A 27,199-nucleotide genomic window follows, 5' to 3' on the forward strand; every position below is an offset into this window, starting at 1 on the left:
ACTATGATTAATAATTTTAATCTCTGGTCGTTTTATGATTAATCTACTCATCTCTAAGAGGATCTGTTTTAATTTTGAATTATCACAATACTTTATTTCAGCTCTTTACCTTTCTTTGAAAAAAATCTTTTTTGGAAAAGTTTTTTCTTTGATTAAGCTCAAGTAGACAAGCCTGGAAAACAGAGATTAGCCAGTTGTGGGTGCCAGATTTTATTTTTGTGCAGGTGGCTAGAGTTCGTGATTTCTAAATTATTTGAATCCAATAAACTGTGTTTTTGTTTTTCGCATTATGTAGGCCATATTTTTTTTCAAATAACAGCATTGTTGTATATTCCAAAGCATATGTCTTGTTCCAATTAAGTTGCGAAATTAGGAGTTAGAAATTAGAAATAAAAAGTTTATTTCTTATTGTAGTTGTTTTCCTATTCTTATCCGTAGAGTCTACCGAAAGTGGCCCTCATCTTGGAAGCCCTTCTCCTCAGAAATAATTTATTCCCCAAAAAATACTCGGTATATTACGATTAGTACAAATATTTCTTATATTTTCCATACAACTTGGCAAGTTTTTGCTATTTTTTCAAAATCGTTTTTAAAAGTAAATTGTCCGTAAATGCCTGGTATATTCCTATCTAATTTAGAATTTTTTTTAAATACTAAAAGATTAAAATGCATAAATAATGCAATGAATGTCTTTTTCGCAAGTCAGTTACTATAGAGCTCTTAGGATATTAAAGATTATCAACGAAGCTAAAGACTGCTGTTTTTGCTAATTAATTCGAGCTAATTAATGTTGTGTGAGCACCTGCAAGTTCATACAATAAAATTCAATTATATTTTAGGAAATGCAAAGAGATTCAAATGCAACTAGTGTCTCTTTTATATATTAGCTTGTGTTTTTAAAATAAAAACGAACAGATTTAATCTTGCATAGAAAAAGCCTGGCAAATATTCAAGGATTTACTTGGGGGGGGAGGGCAACTTCGAAAGACAACACCAAACAATAGCAACTAAACAAGAAATAATATAAGAAACTATAGGGGAAACCATAAAACCTTAAGCATCTGGCAGTCCGGGGTTGGGGGGTTCAGTTCAGGACCCTTCTTAAAGTTTGGGATTCCAAAATTTTATTATTTGTTGTTAACATTTAAATTCATTTCCCGAAAGATCACTTTTATGCATGATTGACCAGGGTGGGCTAGTCTAACTACTTATCTCTCTAAATTTGTTGCCCCGGTTTATTCCAGTTCCACAGGGACTAGGTAGAAACTGCTAGCTGAACTTATCAAGAAGAGTTTTTCCAAAAGTCTTCGAAGTATTAAGAAGTGAAATAATGCCTGGACAGTTCAAGGAATTCTGCTTTAGATGCCTTTTCTAAATAAACAATGGGTTACAAATTTCTGACCAGACTGAGCTGATAATATGGCCAAACTACAATATAAGACGAAATTTAGTTTTAAATTCTTTGTAGAAATAACTTTTCACTTTGCAAACCTTAACTTGTAGACTGTCGAATCATTCCTCGAACAAAGGAAAATGCCATTACCAGGGAGAATGTTTTTGCGGAGCTACAATAAAGAATCCAAAGTTCAGGACGTGACTTTAGTGAAGACAATGCTAACATATTTGAAAAGGTAACATATTTGAAAGTCAGATCCAAAGTGAGAAATGATTTTTTTTTTTTTTGACATATTTCTGGATATTTGGCGGCACGCATAAGAACAAAAATAGAAGAAACTGGAGTTAACATGTTAATGGATAAGAAAACAGAGTTAATATGTTTTGGGTATGGCAGGTGGGTTTGAGTTCACCAGAACAGAGAAACAAAGGGGAATTATAAGAAAATTTAAGGAAATACCGGAGACCAAGTTCAAAGCCCTTATGTAGGTATGGTGGAGCGGTTCTCTTAAGGACTGGGGTAGTGGAATTTTATTGACAAAAATCAATTTGAAACCAGTGTTAACAAAATACTGTAAAGTTGAAATCCCAGAAATCACAAGGCAACTAAAATATTGCTGACTTCGCAAGAAAAGCTTCTTTTTAGTTTGATATTATTAGCACTTACGAAACATTCCATGTTTGAAAAAAAACTGCAAGATCCTGCGATACGTAATGCAAATTAAATTTTTTCAGAAGGACTTTATTGAAGACTTACCAATTTTGGGCAATCTTGTAGTGGCAGAATTAGCAGATATTCGTTACAATCCCATTACTTAAAAAAGGAGAAAGAAACATGCACAAGAACTACACGGGAATAAGTGTAGAAAGTTATACAAGTAAGTTCTTTGAGTGCTTTGTAATAGGGTTGATAAGAGATTGAAGCAAAAAGGCAGGCTGATTGAAGGTGTTAGGTTGGGTTTAGGGACAAGTATACAATATACAGCATTTTTAGACGTTAGGGGAACATTTGATGAGGTTACAACGAGTATGTTGAAAGGAGCGCTAGTGAAAATAGGAGCACCAAATACGTTAGCAGAAGTTATAATGAAAAGATATGAGGTGATTAAAATAGTAGTAAAAATAGGCATTTTTTACTCTAAGCCAATTTTAAGTGAAGTGGGACTTGAACAGGGATGCACTCTATCACCCCATTTGTTTTTCCTCTTTTTATCATTTACATTTAGGACTTTCAAAATAAAATATCCCGAGGTTAAAATTAATGTCGTTTGACCTGTTTTGTTTATTATTTGCAGATGATGCTAGCACTGCCAGCTACATCGGCTGCAGATTTGCAAAAGATGTTAGAAATTTTGGATAGTTATTTAGAAAGTAATAAACTAGTTTAGATATAGACAAATCAGTTATTTAAGTTTTTGGGAATGATGAAAGGGAAAAGAATAAGTTTTGGCTTAAAGGGAAAAAAATAAGACAAGTTAATGATTTTATTTATTAGGGATGCAGGTTTACAAGTCCAAGACAGTGGAGTGACCAGATAAAAATGGCATGTTGAAAAGGTGAGACGACTTCATGGGTGCTACTGAGGATCCTCCTGAGGCATTTGGGAACAACAGTTATTAAGCTTCATAGGTAAAAATTTTAGACGAATTCAATGTTCATTAAAAATAAAAAGATTAGTCAAAATGATAGTACATCGAAAAAAAAGTTATTAGTTTACCGAATAATATATGAGTAAATATAGCGTATCTGGAGGTATTGCAGAATACAAGGAAAGTTTCTTTGCTTCCTAGATAAAATCAGTTTCAAATAGTTTTGAGTTATCAGATATTTTGATTGACGAATGGAGTGGATATAGGTAATATAGCAAATCTGTAAAAGGTGTGTTGGAAGACCAGGAAATTCTGAAATTGCTGTGTGGACTCGCACCCTCCATGCCCCCTGGAGTTTCCTGGCAATGGAAGGAGGCCTGAGAACATATTATTTATTTTAAGACGGGTGTTAATACTTAAAAATTTAATTAGTATATTTCACGGAGGGATATTTTTTTAGTCCTCGAGGAGAAAAGGAAATATCTAGGGTATGTAAGGGTGATGGATAGTCCTTACTCATGTCATGCCCCATCTGTGGAGAAACTGGCAAAGACTGCTTCATTTTGTGACCTTTTGTCCCAAATTCCAGGATTAAAGGAAATAACTACTTTTTTTTAATAAACCAGAGTCCAATGGTGGCTCACTTTAGTGATGGTGTCAAAAGGTTATGGGACCATGGAAAAGACAGTAGAATCTTTTAAATTACGAATGACATATATGGAAATACTTTTTAGGGGAAAGGAGGGGGGAATACTGAAACTAATGTTGAATGTACTTGAGTGTTTTTATGAATTGATTGTTCCTTTTTGTAGCCATGGCCCTGTCACTTTTAAGCATTAAATATCTATGTACGACAGCAGTGCTAGTGAGCTCCGTATTCATTATTCCCTAGATAGTATCGTAATGACCGACTGTCATATCTTTCACGTTTGACATTGTTGCTAAACAAAGACACAAGGCCGAATAGGACAAGATCTGAAAACTGCAGATAGGGTATTTGGGTGCCAAAAATGTAAAAAGTTGTTAAATTTTAATAAAAAAAGGTCTTAATATACATTGACCTTTCGAGGCAAGTCAACAGAAATTTCGTGGACAAGTGCTCTGTGTTTCTCAGAACTAGCTTCTTAAATTGTGGAGAACAGGCGGCCTTTAGTTTTTCAAGGTACACGTAGATGCTGGAGAAATATCTATAGTCAACAAGGAGGTTGTTTTATTAAGTTTTATGCAAGTGTTTTCGATCATATTTTGTAAAAGAAATGCAGCAAGTAAGCGAAAACAGAATTTAAAATGTCTTATTTAACCCAAGCTACTAAAAACTTTAAGTACTTTTTGCCAAATTCAGCTCAATAAACTGATGGAGGTTTGGTCAGGTATGCATGTGGGGGGAAGAGGGCGTTCGATTCCGTACTTCCCTCTTGAAAAATTAGATTTTTTCTATAATTCTTCCCACAATTTCTTTTATTTTCCATATTATAAGTCGACTTTCCGTGGGGTTTATGTTTTGACTCTCCCGTCCAAAAAAAAACAACAACAAAAGATTCCAGCATATTTGCTTGAATTATGTATATTTTGCATGAGTAAATATTGATGCTAAGAGCAAGAGCATGCTCTGTTTTGCCGGTTGCATACTTCCTGCATAACTTTTTCCAATGTATATAACTTAACAGAACCCTTAAAATAGACGAAAGTTAAAACTCCAATAATAGCATATAACTGACAACAGAAAAAGGCATTTAATTTAAATATACCAAATATTCGCTTTTGAAACAAACATATTTCCGCGTGAAAAATACAAAACAAGAAAACGAAAAAACTAAACAAAAAAACAATCTCCAGAAAAGCTCTGTAAAAGCGGCTTCTAATGTCGCATCATTTTGAAGTACTTAATCTCAGGTACCTTCAATTGAAATGGTCGCTCAACAGGTTTAGTCTCCATGAAAGTGTTTATCTTAGGTGAAAACTAAAAAAAAAGAAACAAATACAAATAGTTTGAAAACAGTTGAAGATAATCTACTTGAAACAAGGTGCGGAATTTTGAAAAAAAATTTTTGACCTGGAATTATGACCGTAAAGACCCGATCTATCAGTAGCACATTCTCTATTATTTTCAGATAGGATGATTAACCCTACTCGTGCAAGGTTTACAAAAATGGAGGGATTGGCAGCCTCATGAAAAGGTGTATTGATTTGTGTAGTAAGATAGAAGATGTTGTTATAAGAGGAATATTTCAGGAGTTGATGGCTCTCTAAACTGTCTTAGGTCTACAGTTATTATACTCACAATCAAGCAAAGTCAGTTCGCTGTAGCATTCGGTTCCCCTGCCGGTGGGTCATGACCTCTAAGTCGGCCAAGGCGAATTGGGCTTGACTTTTAAGCTTTGTCTCAAATACATTCTATTTCGCTGCAATGCAAGTCAAGGCCAACTTTGTTTATAATAATTTATTTGGCGTATTGCACTTTTCTAACGTTACTTTCGAACAATTTGGTAGAATATGATCAAATGTCAAGTGCCCCAAGCACAAGACCAAACAATCTCGAGAGGCAACAAAGAGTTCGTTTGTTTTCCCTAGCATTTAGTGATTTCGAAGATACTATTTCACCAATGTCCTGTAAACTGAGCTTTGACCATACATATGGCGCACCAAAAACAATCTCCTTTGTTAACCGTTCAGACGACATAACGATGATGACCACGCATAAACTTGGGCCCCAACAATTATCCACTATCATTAAGAAAGCGAACAGCCTGATTTTATTTGAAGCACAATCCAGAGACGACATTTTGGGATCAGTATATTGCAACCCTGACCACAAAGAGATGGCTCTTACTGAACCTTTACAATTTGCTTGCTTTATTGATCCCCTGTCGGTCACTAAAAGTGATTTTTCGTTACAACTTCCAAAGAAAATAACTGCTGCTGAACGTTAAGTCTTTATGGTGTTTTTTTTTTCTTTTTGTCAATAAAGGGTAAGAGTTTGTTGGATTTGCTTCTAGTTTGTTTCCCAAAATCGTTGCATGCAACTGATAGCCTGTCAAAATCATGTTCGATAGGTTAACTTAAAATAGATTCTCCTATTATTGACCATTCAGGTAGATAAAGAAGTTTAAATACTAATGATTCGAAATTTTTAAGCGTTGCATTATTTTGCAGCATTTGATTTTGTAAACATTAGGGCTATGGAGAGAAAAAAGGAAAATACTTGGAAAACTACCTAAAAGTTGGATTTACTATAGCAGCATAGAGGATTCACATTGTGTTTTATGCAATATTGTTTTTAGCGCTGAAACTATGAATCCCTCAAACGTCACTTGTCACAAACGTCAGAAACATATTGATAAACATTAAAACTTCTTCAAATAACACTGGGCTGCCTTGAAGGCAAAACAGTTAGATTTCACTGGGACGATTCAAACACAAAGCCTAGCTGTAATTGAGGCATAAAATGAAATTGTTCCAAAAAGTTGCGAAATATAAAATAAAACGCCACATAAAATTGAAGAAACCCTCATCCAACTTTTTTTTATGAAAGTAGTTTAAAGTTCATGGAGAAGCGAGTGAAATTAAAATTTACACCATTTTTTTGTCCAACAACACAGTTTAGAGACACATTTCTAACATGTCCATAGTCGGGATAGCACAAATTTTATTTGTCTTTTCTTTTCGACTTGATGAATTCGCTGATGCTAGTTCATGTTCCCAATTACTCGTTTCCGCAGGATATATTCACTTAGAGGACATCAAAGTAAACTTTTTGTTTCTTAGAGAAGTAAAACTACTACGAAAGGTAAAGACGTCATGGAGATGGCAAGTTCATTATTTCAAAGTAACGGCTTAAAAAGGAAAAAATTATGTGGAACGGAGATGCATCCTTACTTTGATTGAGGTTGAGCTTTCAAGATGGAAGTTAAAGAACTTGCACGACAGACAAAGGGACCACACCACACTGCTTTATTCATCGACCTGCCCTTGCAAACACGCTATTCCAAAACCCTTACAAAAATTTCTCACAATTTTCAGTTTATATAAAATCTAATGGTGGCAATAATCATCTTTCCAAAGAACCATGTGACAGCATAACCTCCGATCGCAAAAAATTTTTTTTCGTACTATTTTTTGCTGGTTATAATAAGGAAATACTATCGGTCGAGTCTTTGAAATAGAAAATGAAATAAAATGATTCTGATAAATAGAAGAAAACATAAGCTTATTTTAGTGGTTAGACCCTAATCCAAATGGTAGCTCATTTATCTGAATCAGCTAAATAAGATAAACTGCAAGTTAAAGAAGCTCACATTCTTTGCTTCAAAGATACTATCATATCTTTCATATTATAGCTGTGGAACTGGCACTATAAAGTAAATCTTGGAAACTTTGCCGTATCTGAACACCTTTCAATGAAAACTAAAGGATCAGAAACGAAAGTAATAGATAATGTGCGGGAGAAAATTATTCAACATCTCCAGACTCTTGAATCTAAAATTTGACACTATTTACAGAATCCAGTAAACAAGATGCTGCTATATTTCCAAAATAAATCAAGTCTCGTCGTCAATTGTATTCCCAATATCAAGCATCCTTTGGTGTTGTTAAGATTCCCAATGAAGTACAGGATAGATTTTTAGGGCAACAAAATGAAGTCTCAGCGCTTGAAATTCTGAATTTCCACAAATTCTAAGATTAAGATTATAATGAGAATTTAAAATTTCTTTTTGAGTTTGCTGCTCTGTAGAGGCCTCCCCCAGGCCACTTAGCGTTTCCCCATTTGACGACAGGGAAACGCCCTACAGATATGTAGGGTATCTCCGTAGGAGGCACGGACCAAGGGGGAACCTTGTCCTTGAGGGTCCACAATAGAAACTGGGGCGCCCAGGGCCACAAATGAGGGTGAAGGACAAAGAACGCCCCTCAAATGTACACTCAAGAGGGCCTACCGGCGTGTCCACACGTCCCTTAAGTTACAAACCTTCCCCCAGTAATGAGTTAAACTGCAGGGTGGCGAAGAACACCATAGTGGGAAGATCCTATATATGAGGACAACTGCGGCAGGACGTAAGATGTAGATCTATGGACAACGACCTATGCAAAGGGCTGCATCGACCCATTCAGGGTACCTGCAAGACTAGGGACCTTGCGGTCAACTCTATTCCCACTTGAGGAGTGGCGCCCACTCAAGGAAATTATATCCTGGTAAACGACACAGCATTCGCTCGGGATTATGATTAACGGATAATTCTTCTGGGCTTCGTCTGTTTTGACGGGCGTTTTCGGGCTCGAAAAACCTCTTCCTAGGTAATTTACATACTATTGCTTGCCTTCCCATAGTAGCATAATATTTGTAGGCATGAATATATAATGAGTCGGAGGTAATAAGCTTGAGACTGTCTGTGCAGGATTTCAACGCTTGTTGATAGAAGAGCATCGCCAAGTGCTGAAAACCATCTTATGACCAAGACGCGCTCAGGATTGAACAAATCCTCCATTCATACTGGAGGTCCTAGGGACTTCTTGCTGTCCGGTTCTAAGCCGGTTTAAGCGCTTCGGCGTAGACTTGAAAAGATATGTTGATCCCCGCCCTGCCCTGGTATCCGGGATCATTACTTTTCCCGAGGCCAAAATAATTTCAATGATTTGGAGAACGTGAAAATGGGAACTGGGAATGTTACTGTGTTAAAAAATGACTATGGTATCGACATATTAACTGACCAATTCAGACGATTCGAACTGGACCTATTAGAAGTTTCAGACACTCGTATCCGAGGGGTAGGAAGCATGAAATTAGGCGATATAGAATTTGTTTACTCAGGCAGGAAGGATGGGGGGCATAGACAGGGAGTAGGGCTCATAATGAATAAAAAAGCTGCTAAGTCGTGTTCAGGCTGGGAAGATATTAATAATAGAATAATAATTGCTCATTTATGACTAAAAAGTCCAGGGTATCGGTTATAGTATTGTATGCCCCTGTAAAAAGGATTGACAGAGATACTAGTGACTCAGATGAATTTTACTTACGGTTGCAGGAGAAAATAGACAAGGTTCCCAGGTAGAAATATGGTGTTTTTATTGAATGATTTTAACGCCCAGGTCGGTAGAAATAGGGATAGATGGTATCCAAGCCTAGGTAAATTTGTGCAGGAAAAGAAAACAGTAATGGCTACAAACTTTTGCAATTTTGTATGTATAACAATCTAGTTAAAACGAATATGGTGTTTGGTCATAAAATGGCGCATAAGTTAACATGGTATTCACGTGATCGTAAGACGGCAAACCTTATTGATTATGTTATAGTAAACCGAAGACTGGCAGGAACAATACAAGATACTAGGGTATGTAGGAGTGCTGTTACTTATGTTAAAAGTAAAGATCACTATCTAGAAGTAACTAGGATTAATTTAAAGCTGAAATTCTGGGAATGGTAACAACCACCCGGGAAGTTATGATGTTTGTAGACTCCAGGATAAAAATTTGAGAGAAACTTTCCAGGAATAGTTGAATACTAAACTTAAGAGCTAAAAAAATGACAATGTGGACAAAGACCACAGTGCCCTTCATAACAAACAGAGTCCTGGTTGACCTTCGTTGAAGTAAGGATACTAGGGCTGTTTTTATAAAGAGTTCGATATTTTTACGCATACCTTCTTAAAAGTTTCATAATAAACCTATATGGTTTAGAAAAAAAATATTAGTTAGATTTTTAGACGATAAACCGTGCCGACTTGCGACTTGAACATGTCCATACAAGTTGCGTAGGTACTGCGCGGTGACTTGTAACTACATGTTTTATCTGTCATTTCATACTTGGTTTTTGAGACTATTAGTGCTCCATTGTTCAATGCCTAAACATGTCGGTGGAATTACGGAGTGATAAACAAAATATTTACCTAATTGGAACGCCTAGCTATCAGATAAATGGTGCAAAATCACCCTCTAATCGACAAGTTCTATCAGTTCTATTTTACAATATTCACGTGGTTAAACTGACTGTTTGTGAAAGTGTAAACACTGTGATTAAAGAGTGCATCATAAATTGGGAAAAGAGCAAGAATTCCAACAAGGTTATTTCCTAGCTGCGTGAAAACACTTGTTGATATATATCATGTTTGGAGAGTTGCAATAAAATTGTAAGAAAACTCAGATTGCGTTCAGAAGCCCTGAAAACAATTGCAAAATTGATCTTGATAATTTGTTTGATATTGCACTTGCTGATGCTTTGGAGAGACTGAAAATGGAGGAGGATATTTTTAAGGAAACAGAGAGCCAGATCGACCGGGATTCTTGGGTGGTGTAGACAAGAAATTGGCAGAAAAAAGGAAAGATCTAGGCAACGACGATTGAAAGAAGAATAAAGGATTTTAAGACAAAGAGAATCACTAGCTGTTGTGTCCAAAACATATCTATTTAACAGAGTAACAGAAGCGAGAACCCTCTGCCCGACTCCTTTATGATTAGAAATTTGTTTTTTATGGGCAATAAGAGGGTTATTACTAGACAGAGGAATCTTGATATCAAGAAAGCAGGATAAGTACGATTAGGTAATTAATCTTTATATTTGTCAACAGTGATAAAGTGAGCGGAGTTCAACAATGCTAGACTAATACCATAAGTTAAAGGTACACAGCCTTCATATGCATAGTAAGCAAAAACTTTTAATGTATTCAAGCATTCAAAGCATCTTTGGAACCCATGTCACTGATATCCATATCATTATAAAGGGTAGATTTTTAAAGAACAGAATTCCCCCCCCCCCTGCCCGTCCAGTATCTTGACATCACTAATCTATCTGCGAGTCACCTCGTATATTGCCAAATCGCAGTGTTGGATAACAGTTACGAAGCCAATTCAATTGTGCTTATTTTAACCAATGTTTACAAAAGTGCAGACTTGTTGTGGAGAAAAACAAAATAGAAACTCCCATGCTGTGTGCTCATTAATCTAGGACTTCATTTTAAGCTTTGACTATTGCTACATTTAGCGAGAACTTGGAACTAATTACGAGCAAATGGCTTGCAATTTCCTTTGGACGATGACTGAAAAGGATTCAACGCGTACTTGCTCCATCTTCTAAATTAGGGAAAAGGGAAACATAATTTTCCTTTTAGGTGCTAGCATCCAGCCCTTTATACAGATTAAGTTTTAAATGGTAGGGAGGGTAGGCCATTAGGAATCCTTAAACTAACCGGTAAAACTGTACAATTATATTGATTTTTGTTCAAAGGAACGTTAGTGTCCACCTGGCCTTATGAGCTCCCATTTTTGGCTGATTTACCTTTTCCTTTCTTCCTTTTTTTGCATCTGACTTTACAGGTTCTAGTAAGAAAATATGCCTCTTTATCCATAACGGTGCTCAGTTAGAAAAAAAAGAGCAAAACAAGGTTAAATAACATGTTCCAGGAAAAGTAAAAGGAAAGTTTTCTTCATTCAAACCGAATAGAAAAACTTGATTAGGCTATTTATAGATCACTAAGCGTCAAATGTGACTCTCCTTCATAATTCAGCCAACGACCATCAATAGTATCAATAGAGAACAAATCACACTATTTTTTAAAAATTACAGTAAATTTGGTAAATTTTGAATGTCAGCCAATCTGAAAGAGTCAAGAGATTCACAGTCAAGATGGAAACGGCTACTCATATAAAATGTCATTAAATATAGACACCTACGAAGGTTTGCCCACGCACTACGACGCCCTGGCAACCCAATTTCAAAGCAAAATCGTCTGCATTTGCCATGGGGGGCCAGGTGAATTCACGGTCAAAGAAAAACATGATTATCTACCATCAAGCCTGACTTGGAGCCATTTAACGGGTTCAGGAAATACAACAAACGCTGGGATCAAGAGTGGTTGCCGATCATGGAGCCATCAACTGCACACTGAACCTCGGGGAGCCAACAAAGGATTGTGACATGAAAAAAGCCGCGACCAAGTAGTATTCTTTTGAGCTATCTTCATGTGTCTGTACTTCATGCAACATATTAAATATTTCCTTTATTGCGCTTGCCCTCTACAGGAAATGTAGCTTGCCTTGTCTCTCTTAATCTAATTTCACCAATATGTGAATTCTATGAACGCAAGGTCTTAATGTTCAGCTATAGTTCTTTCTAACAACTTTGCTATAGTATTTACATTTCTATGCTGCAATAGCTCATCAGTAGCCCTTTTCTATGCCAAGAGTAACGATCCAAAATAAAATGGCTTTCAACCAACGCATATAATTTCTTACACTAAGCGGTTAAGTTATTCTAGGTTAAGCATACCTTGCAGACTTAAAGAAGCCACTTCATTCACAAACTTACTTGTACTTGTACTTGTGGTGGGAATCAGGCGTTTCCACCTCGCCCGGCATTACTTGTACTTACTTGTACTTGTACTTGTGGTGGGAATCAGGCGTTTCCACCTCGCCCGGCATCGATGATCTTAGAGACCTTCTTGGACCATGTTGATCGATCTTGTGCCAGCTGCTCTGCAAAGGCGAGCCACTGTGTTGACCATCTGTCACCAAATTTTCTGAAACCCCCTATTGGTTCAAGGTCTGACTTGGCCAGGTTCCACCAGTTCTTCCTCTGTCCTCCTTGGCGTTTCTTCCAGTAGCTAATAGGCTCAACTAGAAGTATTTGGCGAGGCAGGTACTCTGGCGGTTTCCGCAATACATGGCCCAACCATTTCAAACGGCGTTCTTTAATAGTGAGCACAACATCTCTCTGAATATTGCACATTCGACGTATATTCACGTTGGAGATACGGTCACGTAGCTGTACTCTGAGAATTCTTCGTAGACAAGTATGCTCAAACACCTTAAGTGTGTTCTCTTGTTGTAGTTTTGCCGACCATGTTTCGCACCCATAAAGGAGAACGGTGCGGACTAGTGCCATGTAAATTCGAACTTTCGTTTGGACACTGATTTCACGGCGATTCCATAAGGGTTTCCAAAGGGAGGCAAAGACTGTCTGCGCTTTCTGTATTCTCTGTTGGATATCAGCGTCGGAAGATCCGTCAGTACAAAGCTGGGAGCCTAGGTATGTGAAACGGTTGACTTTTTCCAGCTGAACTTGGTTGATAGTTAGTGGGAATGGTCCTGTGTCGTGGTTAATAGCCATGAATTTCGTTTTCTCTGTGCTGACTTTCAAGCCGATCAGATCTGCCCAGGCCACAACGCTGTCAAGCATGTTTTGGGCTTCTACAGGGTCTGACAGGAGGCCAACATCATCCGCATAATCGAGGTCAGTCAGCGAGAGATTCTGTCCAACCTGCGCTCCTGGATAAGACGATAGAGCATTTTCAAGCACCCAATCGATGCAATAATTGAACAGAGGACACATCCTTGTTTTACTCCGAACTCAACCAGAAATTCTTCAGTTTCTTCGCCATAGATTCTAACTCGGCTCACTGAAGCGTCATAGTATGCCTTCATCAGTTCAACAAACTTCAGCGGCATTCCGTCATTCTCCAGGATCTTCCAAAGTTTCTGCGAGTGACAGAGTCGAAGGCAGCAATGAAGTCTAGGAACATCAAGATCAGGGGTAGGTTGTATCTTTCAAACTGCTGGATAATGAGGCGAAAGGCGAAGATATTATCAGTACACCCTCTACCTGGTCGAAAGCCGGCTTGATTTCTTCGAGTTCTTTCCTCCCTTGCCCCTTTAAAGCGGTTCAAGAGTATGATCCCGAATATTTTGACGGCAATGTCTATGAGACTTATTCCGCGGTAATTTTTGCATTCGGTTTTGTCTCCTTTCTTATAGAAAGGGAGGATGACTGATGTCTTCCAGTCTTTTGTAAAAGTGTTGGTCCTCCACACTTCGTCGAGAATGCCATGGAGCTGTTCAGCAGTGACCTCAGGGCATTGTTTGTATAGTTCCGGGGGGAGGCCGTCTTCACCTGGGGCTTTGTGGTTTTTTAGAGTTTTGATCGCTTTTAGTATTTCGGCTCTGGTCGGTGTATCCAGCTCGATATCATAAGGCTCTTTAGAGACGGAAGGTGGGAAGGCATCATGAGTAGATGAAGGGGATGGGTTCAGGAGGAGCTGAAAGTGATCCTTCCATCTTGCTGAACGTTCCTTCTGACAACTAAGGATTTTTCCTGATCTGTTTTTGATTATTTCTGAGACAGCAGCTTTCTTACCAACGGATTCCTTCAGGGTCTGGTAAAGCTTGCGGGTGTCATGTAAGCGTGCTGCTTTCTCTAATGACTCGGCAAACGCAAAAATCCAAACAAATTATCATAATCACAGTGTAAAATTATCCCGATCATCATAAGATAAATATACAAAAACCGAACCTGTGGATGGAAATGGCGATTAAAGCTTTGAGCAAGCATGAAAGGCTTGCAAGGAAAAGTTGGTACATTTATTTTCAAAATCAATTAATTGTTCAATCAGAAATTCGATTTTGTTGCTGCTACATTGACTTTTCCGTAACGTAACTTAAACTTACGCAACGTAAAATTCTATAACGAGCACAAACCGTAAGATTACAACGTAACGTAAAATCTTAAACTAACTTAGTGTGAAAACTTCTACATCGTAGAGTGAAAGAATCATAAAAGCGAAACGACCTAAGGTTCTTGAAAAAAGTTTTTATTGCTTAGGTGGGCAGTCAAGGAATCCGATATCATTGCTTCTTATTAGAAAAGTAGAACAAATATATGCCAGTTCTAATTATATTCATTATAGACAAGTAACCAATCAAGTCCATAGTAATCTGGCATGGAAGCCAAGGCATCTATAGTAGGATTATAGGCAAAAGAACATACAATTTTCGATAGATGTTGTTGCAAGGTTTATAATAGTTAAGATTACGGGCGGCTTAGAAAATAGAGGGTTCAGTACTAAAACGGACGTAGCCCTCATTATAACATCGGTGGCCCAATATAGCAAAAACTCAAATTTTCATTTTATTTCTGAGCTAAATTCTAATGTGGAAGTCAAGCACGATATTTTAGTAGCTACTCGAGTACCTCTGACAAATGCAATTTTTAAAAAACATCGAAAAGACACATCAAAGTTTGTGGAAATTTGTTTTGCTTAAGAGAAAAGCAAAATCATTACTTTCCGCGTTATTTTGTATCAGCATCACCACCTAACATGACGTAAACAAAATTAAATCCCTGAACAAGCACTTCTCGCGAATTATCCAAATAATAAATCGAAATAGAGCATTTACCTGAACTGAGTTAGAAACTCCAGTAGACCACTCTCGATACGGATACGCACTTCCAGGCACATCCAAATATGCCGATCGGGGCAAATAATTCAAATCAATTTCATTGCAGATACTGTTTTCACCGTCTTTAATATCTACACAAGGAAAACCGACAAAAGAATTATCATTGGTCAAACTGTTGGTTGAGTTGAGATCTTTCAGTGGAAAAGGTTGATGGACACTAGCTTGAAAGTTCGTCAGAAAATCGAGAGGATCGCAACAAGAAGCAACTTCATTTTCTTTATCAACTCTGGGGCTATCTGAGACAATTTCTTCAGTTTCTTCTACAAGCTTCTGCTGAATGTAAAGTGTTCGCTCTGCTTCATTTTCATAATAGGCTTTACTAATCTTCTTTTTCTTTTCCGCGGCCAAATCTATGATATTATTAAAATTAACAATTAAGCATTTATCTTTAATCAATTCTTTGTTTTCCATTTCACTGATGAGATACTATAAGAAATCTATCCTATATCCCCTTGCAAATTGGGATATTTTCAAACCTCACTGGGTTGAACAACTCGGGCCTATTCACGGAGCAGGATTTGGGGCATCCAACAACTAAAATATAAGTTTTATTTTAAAGTCTGAGGTTAATTAGAACAAAACTTTAAAGTTTATTACATTGAAAAAAAAGAACCTTTTTCGACTCTTTTTCCAGAGTATAGAATTATAGTCAAAACAAAAGTCCGCAAATGGGCACATAGTACAACTATCTCAAAAGCGTTTCGTCTATCTTCTTCCAAATTTAAAACAAACCACTACTTCTACTACAAACAACTCACTCCAGCACCAAGCCACCTGAGGCCAGGACCCAGCTTCACCCTAACCTATTAAAAGCTTTAGTTTTTACCTCTTCCATGAAATTCCAATTTCCTTTAAATCCTTTCTTATGACCTCCTCCCACCCCATTGGGTTTAAATATAATTGAGGCTATATGTTTTTCATCCCTCATGGATTTTTTCTTAATATTATTGGCATTAACAAAGGTGATTAAGTGGATAATAAAAGAACTAATGCTAGTTTAATTTTGGTTGTTATTGTAGATTTTTAGTTTTTTTGCTTTTATCAAGAGCTCTTTGAGCGTGAGGCAGATTTTTTTTATTAGTTTCTTTATTTTAGATTGTCTTCTAATTCACTGAAACCCGCTATTCGTCATATAGCTGAAATATCGCTTTATTAACGTCTTTTGAAAAGGTCTTCATTCCGCATAACCCTTGCTTTGTCTACTATACAAAAAAATGAGAAATAGTGGACTAGCAAAAAAAATTAAATAAAAGAACAACAAGAAAACAAAACAAAAACAAGAAAAAGGCAAAAAGGGGCAAACAAACAAAATTACAAAATTAGCGGCGAAACGACGACATAAACAAATATAAAAAAAACCTCTTCAGATAATTCATCCGATACATTCTACAGCGGCATAATAATATTAGACGTATTTGACACCAATTCCCCTAAAACAATAGCGTCGAGGTGAACAAAGCAAAAGCTTACAATAACAAGAATCGCCATGGCAGATAAATAAAAAACTCTTAGCTAATAGCAATTCAATGTCTGTTTCCACTATTTACTATCACAAAAACTTTATTTTTGATTAATCAATAAAATAGAAGGATACCTTTGTTGCACAGATGTTGCGGCAGATCACTCCAGGTTTTCGATAGTTCAACAGTAAATACCTCCCGATGGAATTTCTTCATTTCTACCTAAAAATACGGATAATTACTGGCAACGGAATTAATCCACAGAGATTTATATTTATGGGAATAAAGGTATACGCAGAGGAAACAGTTATTCCCTGGGCTTTATCTTTTACTACATATAACGGCAGTAGTTTTAACAATACAGAAAGTATCATGACTTGCGTGACATTCATTTTAATCAACGGCGAAGATATTCCACAAAAACTATTATCATTAACCATGAATCCACTTTGAAATTTCTAAGTAGCCGTTTATTTGCATGCAAGTGGCCTGTTCTAATCAAAGGTAACACCTACAATTTTCTGTTTCACACTAAATGAAAGGTCCATATCCAAGTGAGATCATGCTAAAAGCGTCAAGTAAAACGAATCTATTATGATTACTTTTAACATGTTAGGTTTTACAGCAGGTACGCAAACCAGGTTTACATAAAAACGATTTCGTACAAAAGTATGTTTTTCCTCCGGATTTCATCCTTTTTCTGACATTTGTATCTGCCATGTATGGGTTAACCAGGTGTGGTAAAACATTTCAACCTAAATAACGACGGGGATCACGCTGCCTTTCCATCACAAACACCAATCACAAGAAGAATAATAGGGAATTTTTTAAGACAGTGGGAAACAAATTAGAATGAATATTTCGGCCCTATGTCCTTCGCTGAGTTAGTGAAATGTCCTTCGCCTATTGAACTTCGCTGAGGTAAGGATGCTGGGACTGTTTTGAGAACTGTTCATTTCTTATCTTTTTCTCATTCGTTTTGCTGAGGACGGCCCTTGGACATAGGGCCGAAATATTCATTCTAATTTGTTTCCCACTGTCTTAAAAAATTCCCTATTGTTCTTCTTGTTTTTTGGTGTTTAACATTTCAACCGAGAGATTGAAAACCCACACGTTAGAAAATCAAACAAAATCCATGTAGGCTCATTAAAAATCGACAAATAAAAGTCTTAGAAATATTGATTTCATTCAAGCATACCATATATTTGCAAAAATAGTATTGAATTTTTTACCCTATTTCCATATTGAATTAAACTTTTAATGATTAAAAATGGCCTCAATCCTAATAAAAGCTACAATCATTAATTTTGTTCCCTTAGGTACCTAATGCCATTAATTGCAAATATATAGAAGCTAAATGATAAACTCAAATTGATCCATCACAAAAATCTCAGCTGAATTTAAAGAAACAAATATTAAATATTGTTTTTTAATGTTTGTGTATTTACCTTTGATGATGGAATATTAAATTTATGATATTTTCTTTATGAGTTTTGTTTTTGTCCCTACGATGGGATGGCCTCCAACGCCCCTCCTCTCGAGCATTTTTTTTCTCCCTTCCTTTCTTTTCTTCCTTGTTTCTTAGGTTTTTGTTGTTATTGTTTTTTATTAATTAACTTAATATTTTGCTATTAATAATATTATTATAATGAGATGTTTTGTTTGGTCTATGTCCAATTATTTATATACCCAACCTTACAAGCTCCGTTTTCTGTCGCGTTTAATTTTTTTTGTATTTTTAAAAATGTTAAATAAACAATTACAAGCAATTAATGTTCAAAACCCTTTTGAAAATACTTTTTGAGTAGTAGTTTTTTTTTAACCAAACCATTTTTTAACCTATTCCATTTTCAATTTCGGACACTATGTTGGAATAGCGCTTTCGTCTAATCATAAATCTGATGATCATGAGGGTAACATCACTGAAGAAAAGCGATCCCTGAAATAGTTTTAAAGAACGGATACATGCCTTAAATTTATTTGCTTAAAAACGCTATTGTCGCTACCCCGCTGGAGTTTGGCAGCCTACCATATACTTAGACTTTGGTGTCAAACAATGACCAACTCCGTACAGAGATGCTTTTTATAATCCTCATAGATAATGCCTAATATCTAGGCCCCTTCCTCCCTCTTACATGCGTAGATCCCGTGGTTCATTTTATTTTTTCCTCATTTAATCGAAGTATATATATATTTTTTTTTATTCGTTCGTTCTCATTTAATTCTATTTTTTCCATGATTTTATTTGTTTTCTATACTTTTTGTTGTTTTTATAGCTTTTATTTTGACCGAATTTTTTATAATATAATCCACATGAATCAGCTAATACTTTTTTATGACCTATTCTCTCATTTCACATTTCCTAATTAAAGCCAGATTTACGAGTAAATGTTATTTTAGTCACCTTGCAGAGTAAATAAAATCCAACCGTTTTTTAGCATTTAACTAAACCGTTTCTTGCCTTTTCTTTCTTTAGTAGTTTATAGAAGCTTCACACAGATTTGATAAAAACAAGCCTAGTTTTCCTCTGTATCTTTTATACGTAGACCAAGGCGTTATCCAGGATTTTCTTGGGGAGGGGGAGCACAAAAAAACTTTTAAAACTAATAAAAAAAATTATTCATATGCATCTGGTTACTTTTTTACAAGTTAGACAATTTATTTCGGGGGAAGGGGGGTTAAAACACGGTAACAGCCTTGACACAAACCACTTTACGTCCAGAATAAACACGATGTGTGAGCGCAGGTTTAGGGAGTTGTAAAACAACTAAATGTAAACTGAAGAATGAAATAAACGTCCAAAATAAATACGATGTGTGAGCCCAGGTTTAGGGTAGAAGTTGCAAAACAATTAAATGAAGACTGAAGAGTAAATACACAGGACGCCAGAGAGAAAAGATACACAAATAATATCTGATCAGGATAGTAGATGGCAGAACTGTTTTTACTACTAAGAGTCTTACCATTGATGCAGCTGAGTTTTTGGGGTGTGCGTGTAACTGAACCAAAAGCAACTGAACCCCTGTAACTGAGCCAAAAGCAACTGAGCCACCTTGTAACTGAACCACCTTGCAACTGAGCCCCCGTGTAACCGAAACCCCGTGCACCTAAACCCTCGTGTAACTGAACCCTTGTAACTGAACCACCGGGTAACTGAACCCCATTTAACTAAAACCTCGTGCACTCAACCCCCGTACAACTCTACCCTGTTTAAATGAACCCCGTACAACTGAACCACCTTGCAACTGAGCCACGGTACAACTGAACCACCGTGCAACTTAATCACCTTGCAACTTAACCCTCGTGTAGCTGAACTATCGTGCAACTGAGCCACTGAACTCAGTTTTCCAATATTCTAAAAATATGAGGTAATATCATTGGGTAAGACATAAGTTAGAATTTTTACATGTTCAACCTTGTTGAAAGTGTTTATTCCTTAAAGTCATAATATAAACGCCTGTAAGATAATTCATAATAAAAGCTTTGTTTTATTTTGCAAAAAAACAAGAAGACCTGATGTCACAAACCATTTATAGCTGATTCTCATAAAAGGAAAAATTCATAAAAACCTTATGTGTTAACATTGAGTTGCTTAACTTACAGCCCTTGCTCCAGAAGCTGCTAGTGGGACTGTTAACCCCAGAGGCATGGTTAATTTGACCTTTAGATTATTTTGAAAAAAAAACCTATTTTTGTTTTTTATTTTGATTGGATGCATTGGGGGGGGGGGGGTGGCGGTTAAGATGGGAGATGTCGATTGTCCTCTGATTACCTTAGATTCTTCGAAATTGAACTTAAAATTTTAGTTTCCAATCGAATGAGCCTTCTCCAAAGTTTGTGCAACCATCCCTTCTATAAAGACCTCAAATTTAACAATGGGTTACTTGCAATAACATACAACCTAACTGTGGGAGTTTTTGTTAATCATGTTTATTAATCAATTTTTATTATTCACCTGGAAATTGAAAAGTTTTATTGCACTTTTAAAAGTCAGAAGTGACTGGTTGGCAAACAGCCCCCCCCCCCTCCGGGAAATACGCCTCCTGTGGAAAATACCACCTCGCTGAAAATACCCCATCCCCATGAAAAATACCTACCCGTAAAAGGTGCGGTTGGGTCGAAACTACAGTCGTAAAATATCATAAAAGGTCTTACTAAAATCCAAGTCTATTGCTTATTTTAGGAGCCAAAAGAGATTGGAGGGCAACTAGGTCCCATCCCACGTCATTTTTGGCCCAGGAGCCAAGCGCTCACAAAATTTACATTACATTATAATTTCAGGAAAGCTATTATCAGAAAGGTCAAAATATAAAAAAAAAATCCGATGGTAGTGGACCCACACAGCCACAAGTGTCCCACGGATCCAATGTCCAATTACGGCAAAACCTGATGTGAGAAAAGTAAAAACAGTTCTTCCAATGAGAAAGATCGGCACGCACAAAAACTGCGTCTCTGGTGGAGGAAAAATCCCTGAAATACACTAAGTATGATTTTAAAAGCGAACAGAAGTTAAACACAAAAAAAATTATCCCAATGGAAGCAAATAGTTACATCAAAACTAAAAACAAAACAGATATTTTCTTTTAAATTAGCAGAGAGCCCCTCCCCTCCCTTTCTTTACAATTCAGTGTGAATGTTTTCAGTACTTTAGGAACAAATGCTTTAACACAAGAGCAAGCTTAAAAAATATCCCCGCCTTCGAGAAAAATCAAGCTTATTTATTCACATTTGTGCTAAATAATAAATTTTTCAGATCAACTGTTTTGAAAGAAAATCAGCAGATATCACCCTTGAAATCACCAGCTGGCTATCCAACACAGAGCCTTTTTTATGGTACTTGGTATCTACCAAATGACATATAGCGATCGCAAATTCTGTCGGTCGGTCTGTCTGTCTTTCGGTCCCAGTTTTGCTAGTTTAGGCACTTCCAGGTATGCTAGGACGATGAAATTTGGCAGGCGTATCAAGAACCAGACCTAGGCGTATCAAGAGCCAGAATTAGAAATTTACGTTTCCCCGATTCGATCATCTGGTAAGGAGTGGGTGGACGGTTAAACCGGAAAAATTAGAAAAAGTAAGGTATTTTTAACGAACAGGTGATCGGATCTTAATGAAATTTGATATTTAGAAGGATATCGTGTCTCAGAGCTCTTATTTTAAATCAAGACAGGAAACGGTGACATTGGGGGGAGTTGGGGGGAACTTAAAATCTTGGAAAATGCTTAGAGTGGAGGGATCGGGAAGAAACTTGGTGGAAATAAGCAGAAGTCCTAGATACGTGATTGACATAACCGGAATGGATCCGCTCTATTTGGGGAGTTGGGGGGGGGGTTACTTCTGAAAAATTTGAAAGAATTAGATAATTTTAACTTACGAAGGAGTGATCGGATCTTAATGAAATTTCATATTTAAAAGGACTCGTTACTCAGATCTCTTATTCTATATCCCGACCGGATCCAGCGTCATGGGGGGGGGGCGGAAATCTTGGAAAATACTTAAAGCGGAAAGATCAGGATGAAACTTGGCAGGAAGAATAAAAACAAGTCCAAGATACGTGACTGACATAACCGGACCAGATCCACTCTGTTTGGTGGAGTTGGGGGAGGTTGGAGTAATTCGGAAAAATTAGAAAAAATGAGGTATTTGTAACTTACGAATGGGTGATCAGAGCTTAATAAAATTTAATATTTAGAAGGATCTTGTGCTTTAGAGCTCTGATTTTAAATCCCGACCAGATCCAGTGACGTTGGGGGGAGTTGGAGGGGGAAACCGGAATTCTTGGAAAACGTGAAAATTGAGGTATCTTTATCTTACGAATGGGTGATCGGATCTTAATGAAACTTGATACACAGAAGGATCTTATGTCTTAGATGCTCCATTTTCAATTCGAATCGGATATGGGGACACAGGGGGTTGGAGGGGGGAAACAGAAATCTTGAAAACTGGAAATCTTGAAAAACTCTTATAGTGGAGAAATCGGGATGAAACTTAATGGGAAGAATAAGCATAAGTTATAGATACGTGATTGACATAATTGAAACGGATCCATTCTCTTTGGGGGAGCTGGGGGGACAGGGGTGGGTGTTAATTTGAAAAATTAGAAAAATTGAGGTATTTTTTACTTTAAGAACGGGTGACCGGATCTTAATGAAATTTGATATTTAGAAGGACCTCATGTCTCAGAGCTCTTATTTGAAATCCCGACCAAATCTGTTGACATTGGGGGGAGTTGGAGGGGGGAAACCGTAAATCTTGGAAAACGCTTAAAGTGGAGAAATCTGGACGAAATTTGGTGGGTAGAATAAGCAAATGCCGTAGATACGTGATTGACGTAACCGTGCTGGATCCGCTCTCTTTGGGGGAGTTAGGGGGCAGGTTTCATTGTTTTGGCGAGTTTGGTGCTTCTGGACGTGCTAGGAAGATGGAAATTGGTAGGCGTATCAGGGAGCTGCACAAATTAACTAGATAAAGTCGTTTTCTCCGATTCGACCATCTGCGGGGCTGAAGCGAAAGCAAAAATTAGAAAAAATTTGGTATTTATAACTTACGAGTGGGTGATCAGATCTTAATGATTTTTTATATTTAGAAGGACCTCGTGACTCAGAGCTTTTATTTTAAATCCCAATCGGCATTAAGTCTCTGATTTTTCCTTTTAAATCAACCAATTGATTCTTAGAATCTTGCTAAAGCTCATACCATATGAGCTCTTGGCTCTTCCGGCCTCGTCACAAGTGCAATATGAGTTCTTATCTCTTGTTCAGTATTCTTTCTGTTTCAAAGTTTAAAACACTTTGTTATTTTGTCAATAACCAGTGATATATTAATATGAATGCTCGACGTTCTCCAGGGACTACATTAAGGACCTAGGAATCATTGATCAGTCCCTGGAGTTGTGTTTCATTTTTGTGTTTATATGGAATAAAATCAAAGTTCAAAGTTCATATCTCACCTTAAAATGTATTGAAGTAAGTACCTATAGCATACTGCTCGCTGCCTTTGACAAAATGCTTTAAGTATAGCAAGCAAACCTGCAGCCACATGCAGGCGTAGCCGGACTTCCACGCCTCATCATATCTGTCTGATCATGCCCTTGCTTTGAAGTGGAAGTCTAGCCAGACTTCTATCTCAACGCTGATAGAGTAACTATATGTTTATCGTCGCTGATAGAGACGGTAACCGATATGGTGACAAAAGAAGCTTCCTGATTGATAAAATTTGAAACTGTGGAGATAAATGCTCGGTTGTAACTTAATGCAGGCAAGCATCAAATTTTACATTTGAACGGGAACTGTCTGGATAAAGATGTCTGAATAGATATTTGTCTAGATATGCTAGTCTAACTACACATACATATGAAGACTGCTTAGGAGTATAAAACCTTCTCCTATGGTACATTCTTCTTATCCCCCATCAGGATTGGGGCTATGTACATAAGATATGCCTACAAAGAGGCTTTGGTTTAAAATGAATTTTCTTGTTGAATTAGTTACCAGGAGCATTATTTATTAAGGAACAGATACTCACAGTGATTTCTTCAGATTGGGATTCCTCAAAGAACCCATTTGTCCGATTTTTCTGCATACTTTGCAATGCGTCTCTATCTATGACGGCTTTCTCGTAAACTACTGGCGTTTTTATCATACAGTTTGGAACAGGATCTTGATGATTGCTTTCCAAATCTGACAAAAATCTTTCGACTTGACCAACTGATGCTGAAGCAACACTTGGCCTGGAAGTAGACTGTAATTCAGAACTGCAATCACATTGAAATCCTCTTGAATATAACAAATTACCATAACATAAACAGCCAAAAAAGGTGTTCTTTTAATGAATAAAATAGTTGAACTATGATTGTTTTATGGAAGATTTTATTTCATCTATCTACAGCACTTCCTTAGTAATGTATGCTCAAAAATCATTTGACTTTAATTTGCACAGTCCATTCAAAGGATGTTTTTATTCTTGTTCCCTGTTTATTTTAAATGTTAAATGTTGAATTTTGCATGACAGTAAACATCCCCGACTTAGAGAAACGGTAAGTAAATCCAAGACTTCAATCCTTCCCCACCTTAAAAACTTTAGAAATCCATGCAATTTACCAAAAACCTGAAGATTTTGACATTGAGACAAAGAAACAACATGTTATATGTTATATCTATATAAATGCATATGTAAAATTTTCTTTTTTGTTCACGTCTTTGGGATTGGGATTTTCATGGAGACACAGAGTATAGCAGTAAAATTTAGCAGCACAACACTAGTTGGAAAGCTTGGGAAGTAAAATGTTTCAGTCTGTATAAAAGACAAGAAATTGGGTTGAAATTGGCAAAAATAAAACTTCGATGACATACTGAAACATTAGAAATTTAGATAAGAGTACACTAAGGAAATGCCTATATGTTCTACCTTATATTGGTCCACTCTACCAGAAAATGACGGAGCTCAAATCATTGATGGAAAAAGAGAGAGGGGGAGAGAGAAGGAATAAATTACACAATTCATTTACAAGGATTGTACTTACTCAACAAAATTTTTCTCTTTCTTCTTTTTCTTCCCACCAATGTTGGACTCAGACAAAACCTCATCACAATATACCACTTTTGGAGGAGATGCAAATTCAAGTAGCAAATCTTTGTTTGAGGCAAACTTTCTCTTTGCCTGGTAGGGCTTTGATTCAATCTTCTTTGAAAACATATTCTTTATAGACGTAAACGCAGAAGTGAGCCTTCCATTTGTAATAAAGCTTCCACTTTTTAAGTTTTTAGAGGTGCTACCAATAATGTCACTTTTTCTTCTAGCTTTCATACGTCTTCCCATGGCTCCTACATTTTAAACCTGAAACATGAATGCAAGTCAAACTTTGTCTGGACTTTCAATTAGCACTATGTTAAGGGTAGTGCATGTCACCTTGATTATGAAGGAAACTTTAAGGTTAATGAGGAACTGTTCAAAAACTAAAGCCAAAAATGTTTTTGCCGTTATTCTTCTAAAAAAAAAACTAGATGTCATGAAGAATTGTTATCTGAATGTTAAAACAGAATATCCATACATATTGTTGACTTTAATTATATAAACCTAGATGATGCATAACACGTTTATATAAAAAAAAAACATTTTATATTCGATTAAAAAACAACAAATACAAATGATTAAGAAAACCAAGAGAAAAAGGGTGATATTCAGCCATTCAAAAAAAAAAGGCGAAAAGACAAAAACATAACTCTAAGCAGTAAAACAAAAAAAATTCAGAGCAAATGAAAGACTTTCCATAAATTAGACTGGGCAAGAATCCTGTCCCTAGCAATTAACTTTGCCTGTCAACTAGCATGATGTTCATTGGTTCAAAGGATCTTGGTTTAAAATGAAAAAAAAGAATACTATGATTCTCTTTGTATCAAGCTACTGAAAATCGAAAATCAGGTTGATAGGAATATCCCCAGTATCTCTATTTAGAGCAAGGTTACCTCGAATAAAGTGAACGCATTTAATATTTTTTGGTTTTGTTAGGATATAATTCTGAACCAACTATTCAGTCTCTTGGACTTCCATATTATCGTAGCTTTAGCTTGATTCAAATAGCTTCAGCTCTGTACAGTTTGTCTTGTCCACTGTCAAGATTAAAAAGCTTTACCTATTACTTATACACAGCAAAGTATTATTTATAAAAGGAAAATCATTACTTATACAACAAAACTAATCCATACCACAGTCTGCAGAAAAAACTGTCACAACTGTCTAACATTGTTTATAAGTCTAGCAATAATGAAGTTAAATTTGAATAAATTGAACGTTCTTTCAGATTTAGTCTTTTAATGGTAAAAGTATACTCTACTTAAAGCAAAAATAAATCTAAACTTCAAATTCGATGAGCGAATAACCCAAATTTATTCAAGGACTTGGTCATGATTAGTAGCTGTATCAAACTGCAATTGTTACACTTAAAGCTTTTTTTTCTTTTTTTTTTAGTATTATTATTATTTTCCACATTCACCCTTTTTGAAAAGTTTATCATGAAACATTCATAAAAATGGCTTCTGGCCACCTTCACTTCTATCATTTCTATTTGATACATTGCAAAAAGTGAAGAGTGAAGAGTTTTTATTTCAGTAGTAATAATCAGAAATGTAGCAAAAGAAAACGCCAATGGAAGTAAAAAGCCGATGAATAGCTTCCTATTTCAAAAACCACTCTTCATTATTCAAGGTTTCTTTCAGTAATTAATAGATATCACTAAAAAAAGCATGGAATGATAAAGTTGTTGGCTTTTATATGAAATTAATTTAAAAAACTTTCCCACAAAACAAGTTTTTCAAAGAAAAGTAAATGACTCCATTGAACCAAAAATGAACAGAAATAAAATCAAATAATCTGCCAAACGTAAAACTACCACAAATCACCATCAACAAATAAATTAAACCCGAAACTAGCAGAAGTTACAGTAAATAACCAATTCAAACTCAAAACAAGAAGAAATTAACATATGGGGGTCTGAAAACCCCCATACATTCTCAAGGCCAGAACATAAATTGCACT

General features: G+C 36.4%; 1 protein-coding gene across 2 annotated transcripts in view; it reads right to left on the minus strand.

The window, feature by feature from the left end:
• Positions 1-4,698: 4,698 nt before the first annotated feature.
• Positions 4,699-27,199, minus strand: part of LOC136034631 (uncharacterized) — a 34,596-nt gene continuing 12,095 nt past the window's right edge. For both annotated transcript variants that reach the window (XM_065715932.1, XM_065715933.1), the window contains exons 2-6: positions 25,188-25,501; positions 24,191-24,395; positions 16,801-16,888; positions 15,144-15,556; positions 4,699-4,944 (exon numbers count right to left, since the gene is read on the minus strand). In XM_065715932.1, the coding sequence (XP_065572004.1) occupies positions 4,843-4,944; positions 15,144-15,556; positions 16,801-16,888; positions 24,191-24,395; positions 25,188-25,483 (1,104 nt within the window). In that variant the 5' untranslated portion in view covers positions 25,484-25,501 and the 3' untranslated portion in view covers positions 4,699-4,842. The remainder of the gene's footprint in view (positions 4,945-15,143; positions 15,557-16,800; positions 16,889-24,190; positions 24,396-25,187; positions 25,502-27,199) is intronic.

This window comes from Artemia franciscana, chromosome 13 (genome assembly GCF_032884065.1).
Source record: "Artemia franciscana chromosome 13, ASM3288406v1, whole genome shotgun sequence".
Taxonomy (NCBI): domain Eukaryota; kingdom Metazoa; phylum Arthropoda; class Branchiopoda; order Anostraca; family Artemiidae; genus Artemia; species Artemia franciscana.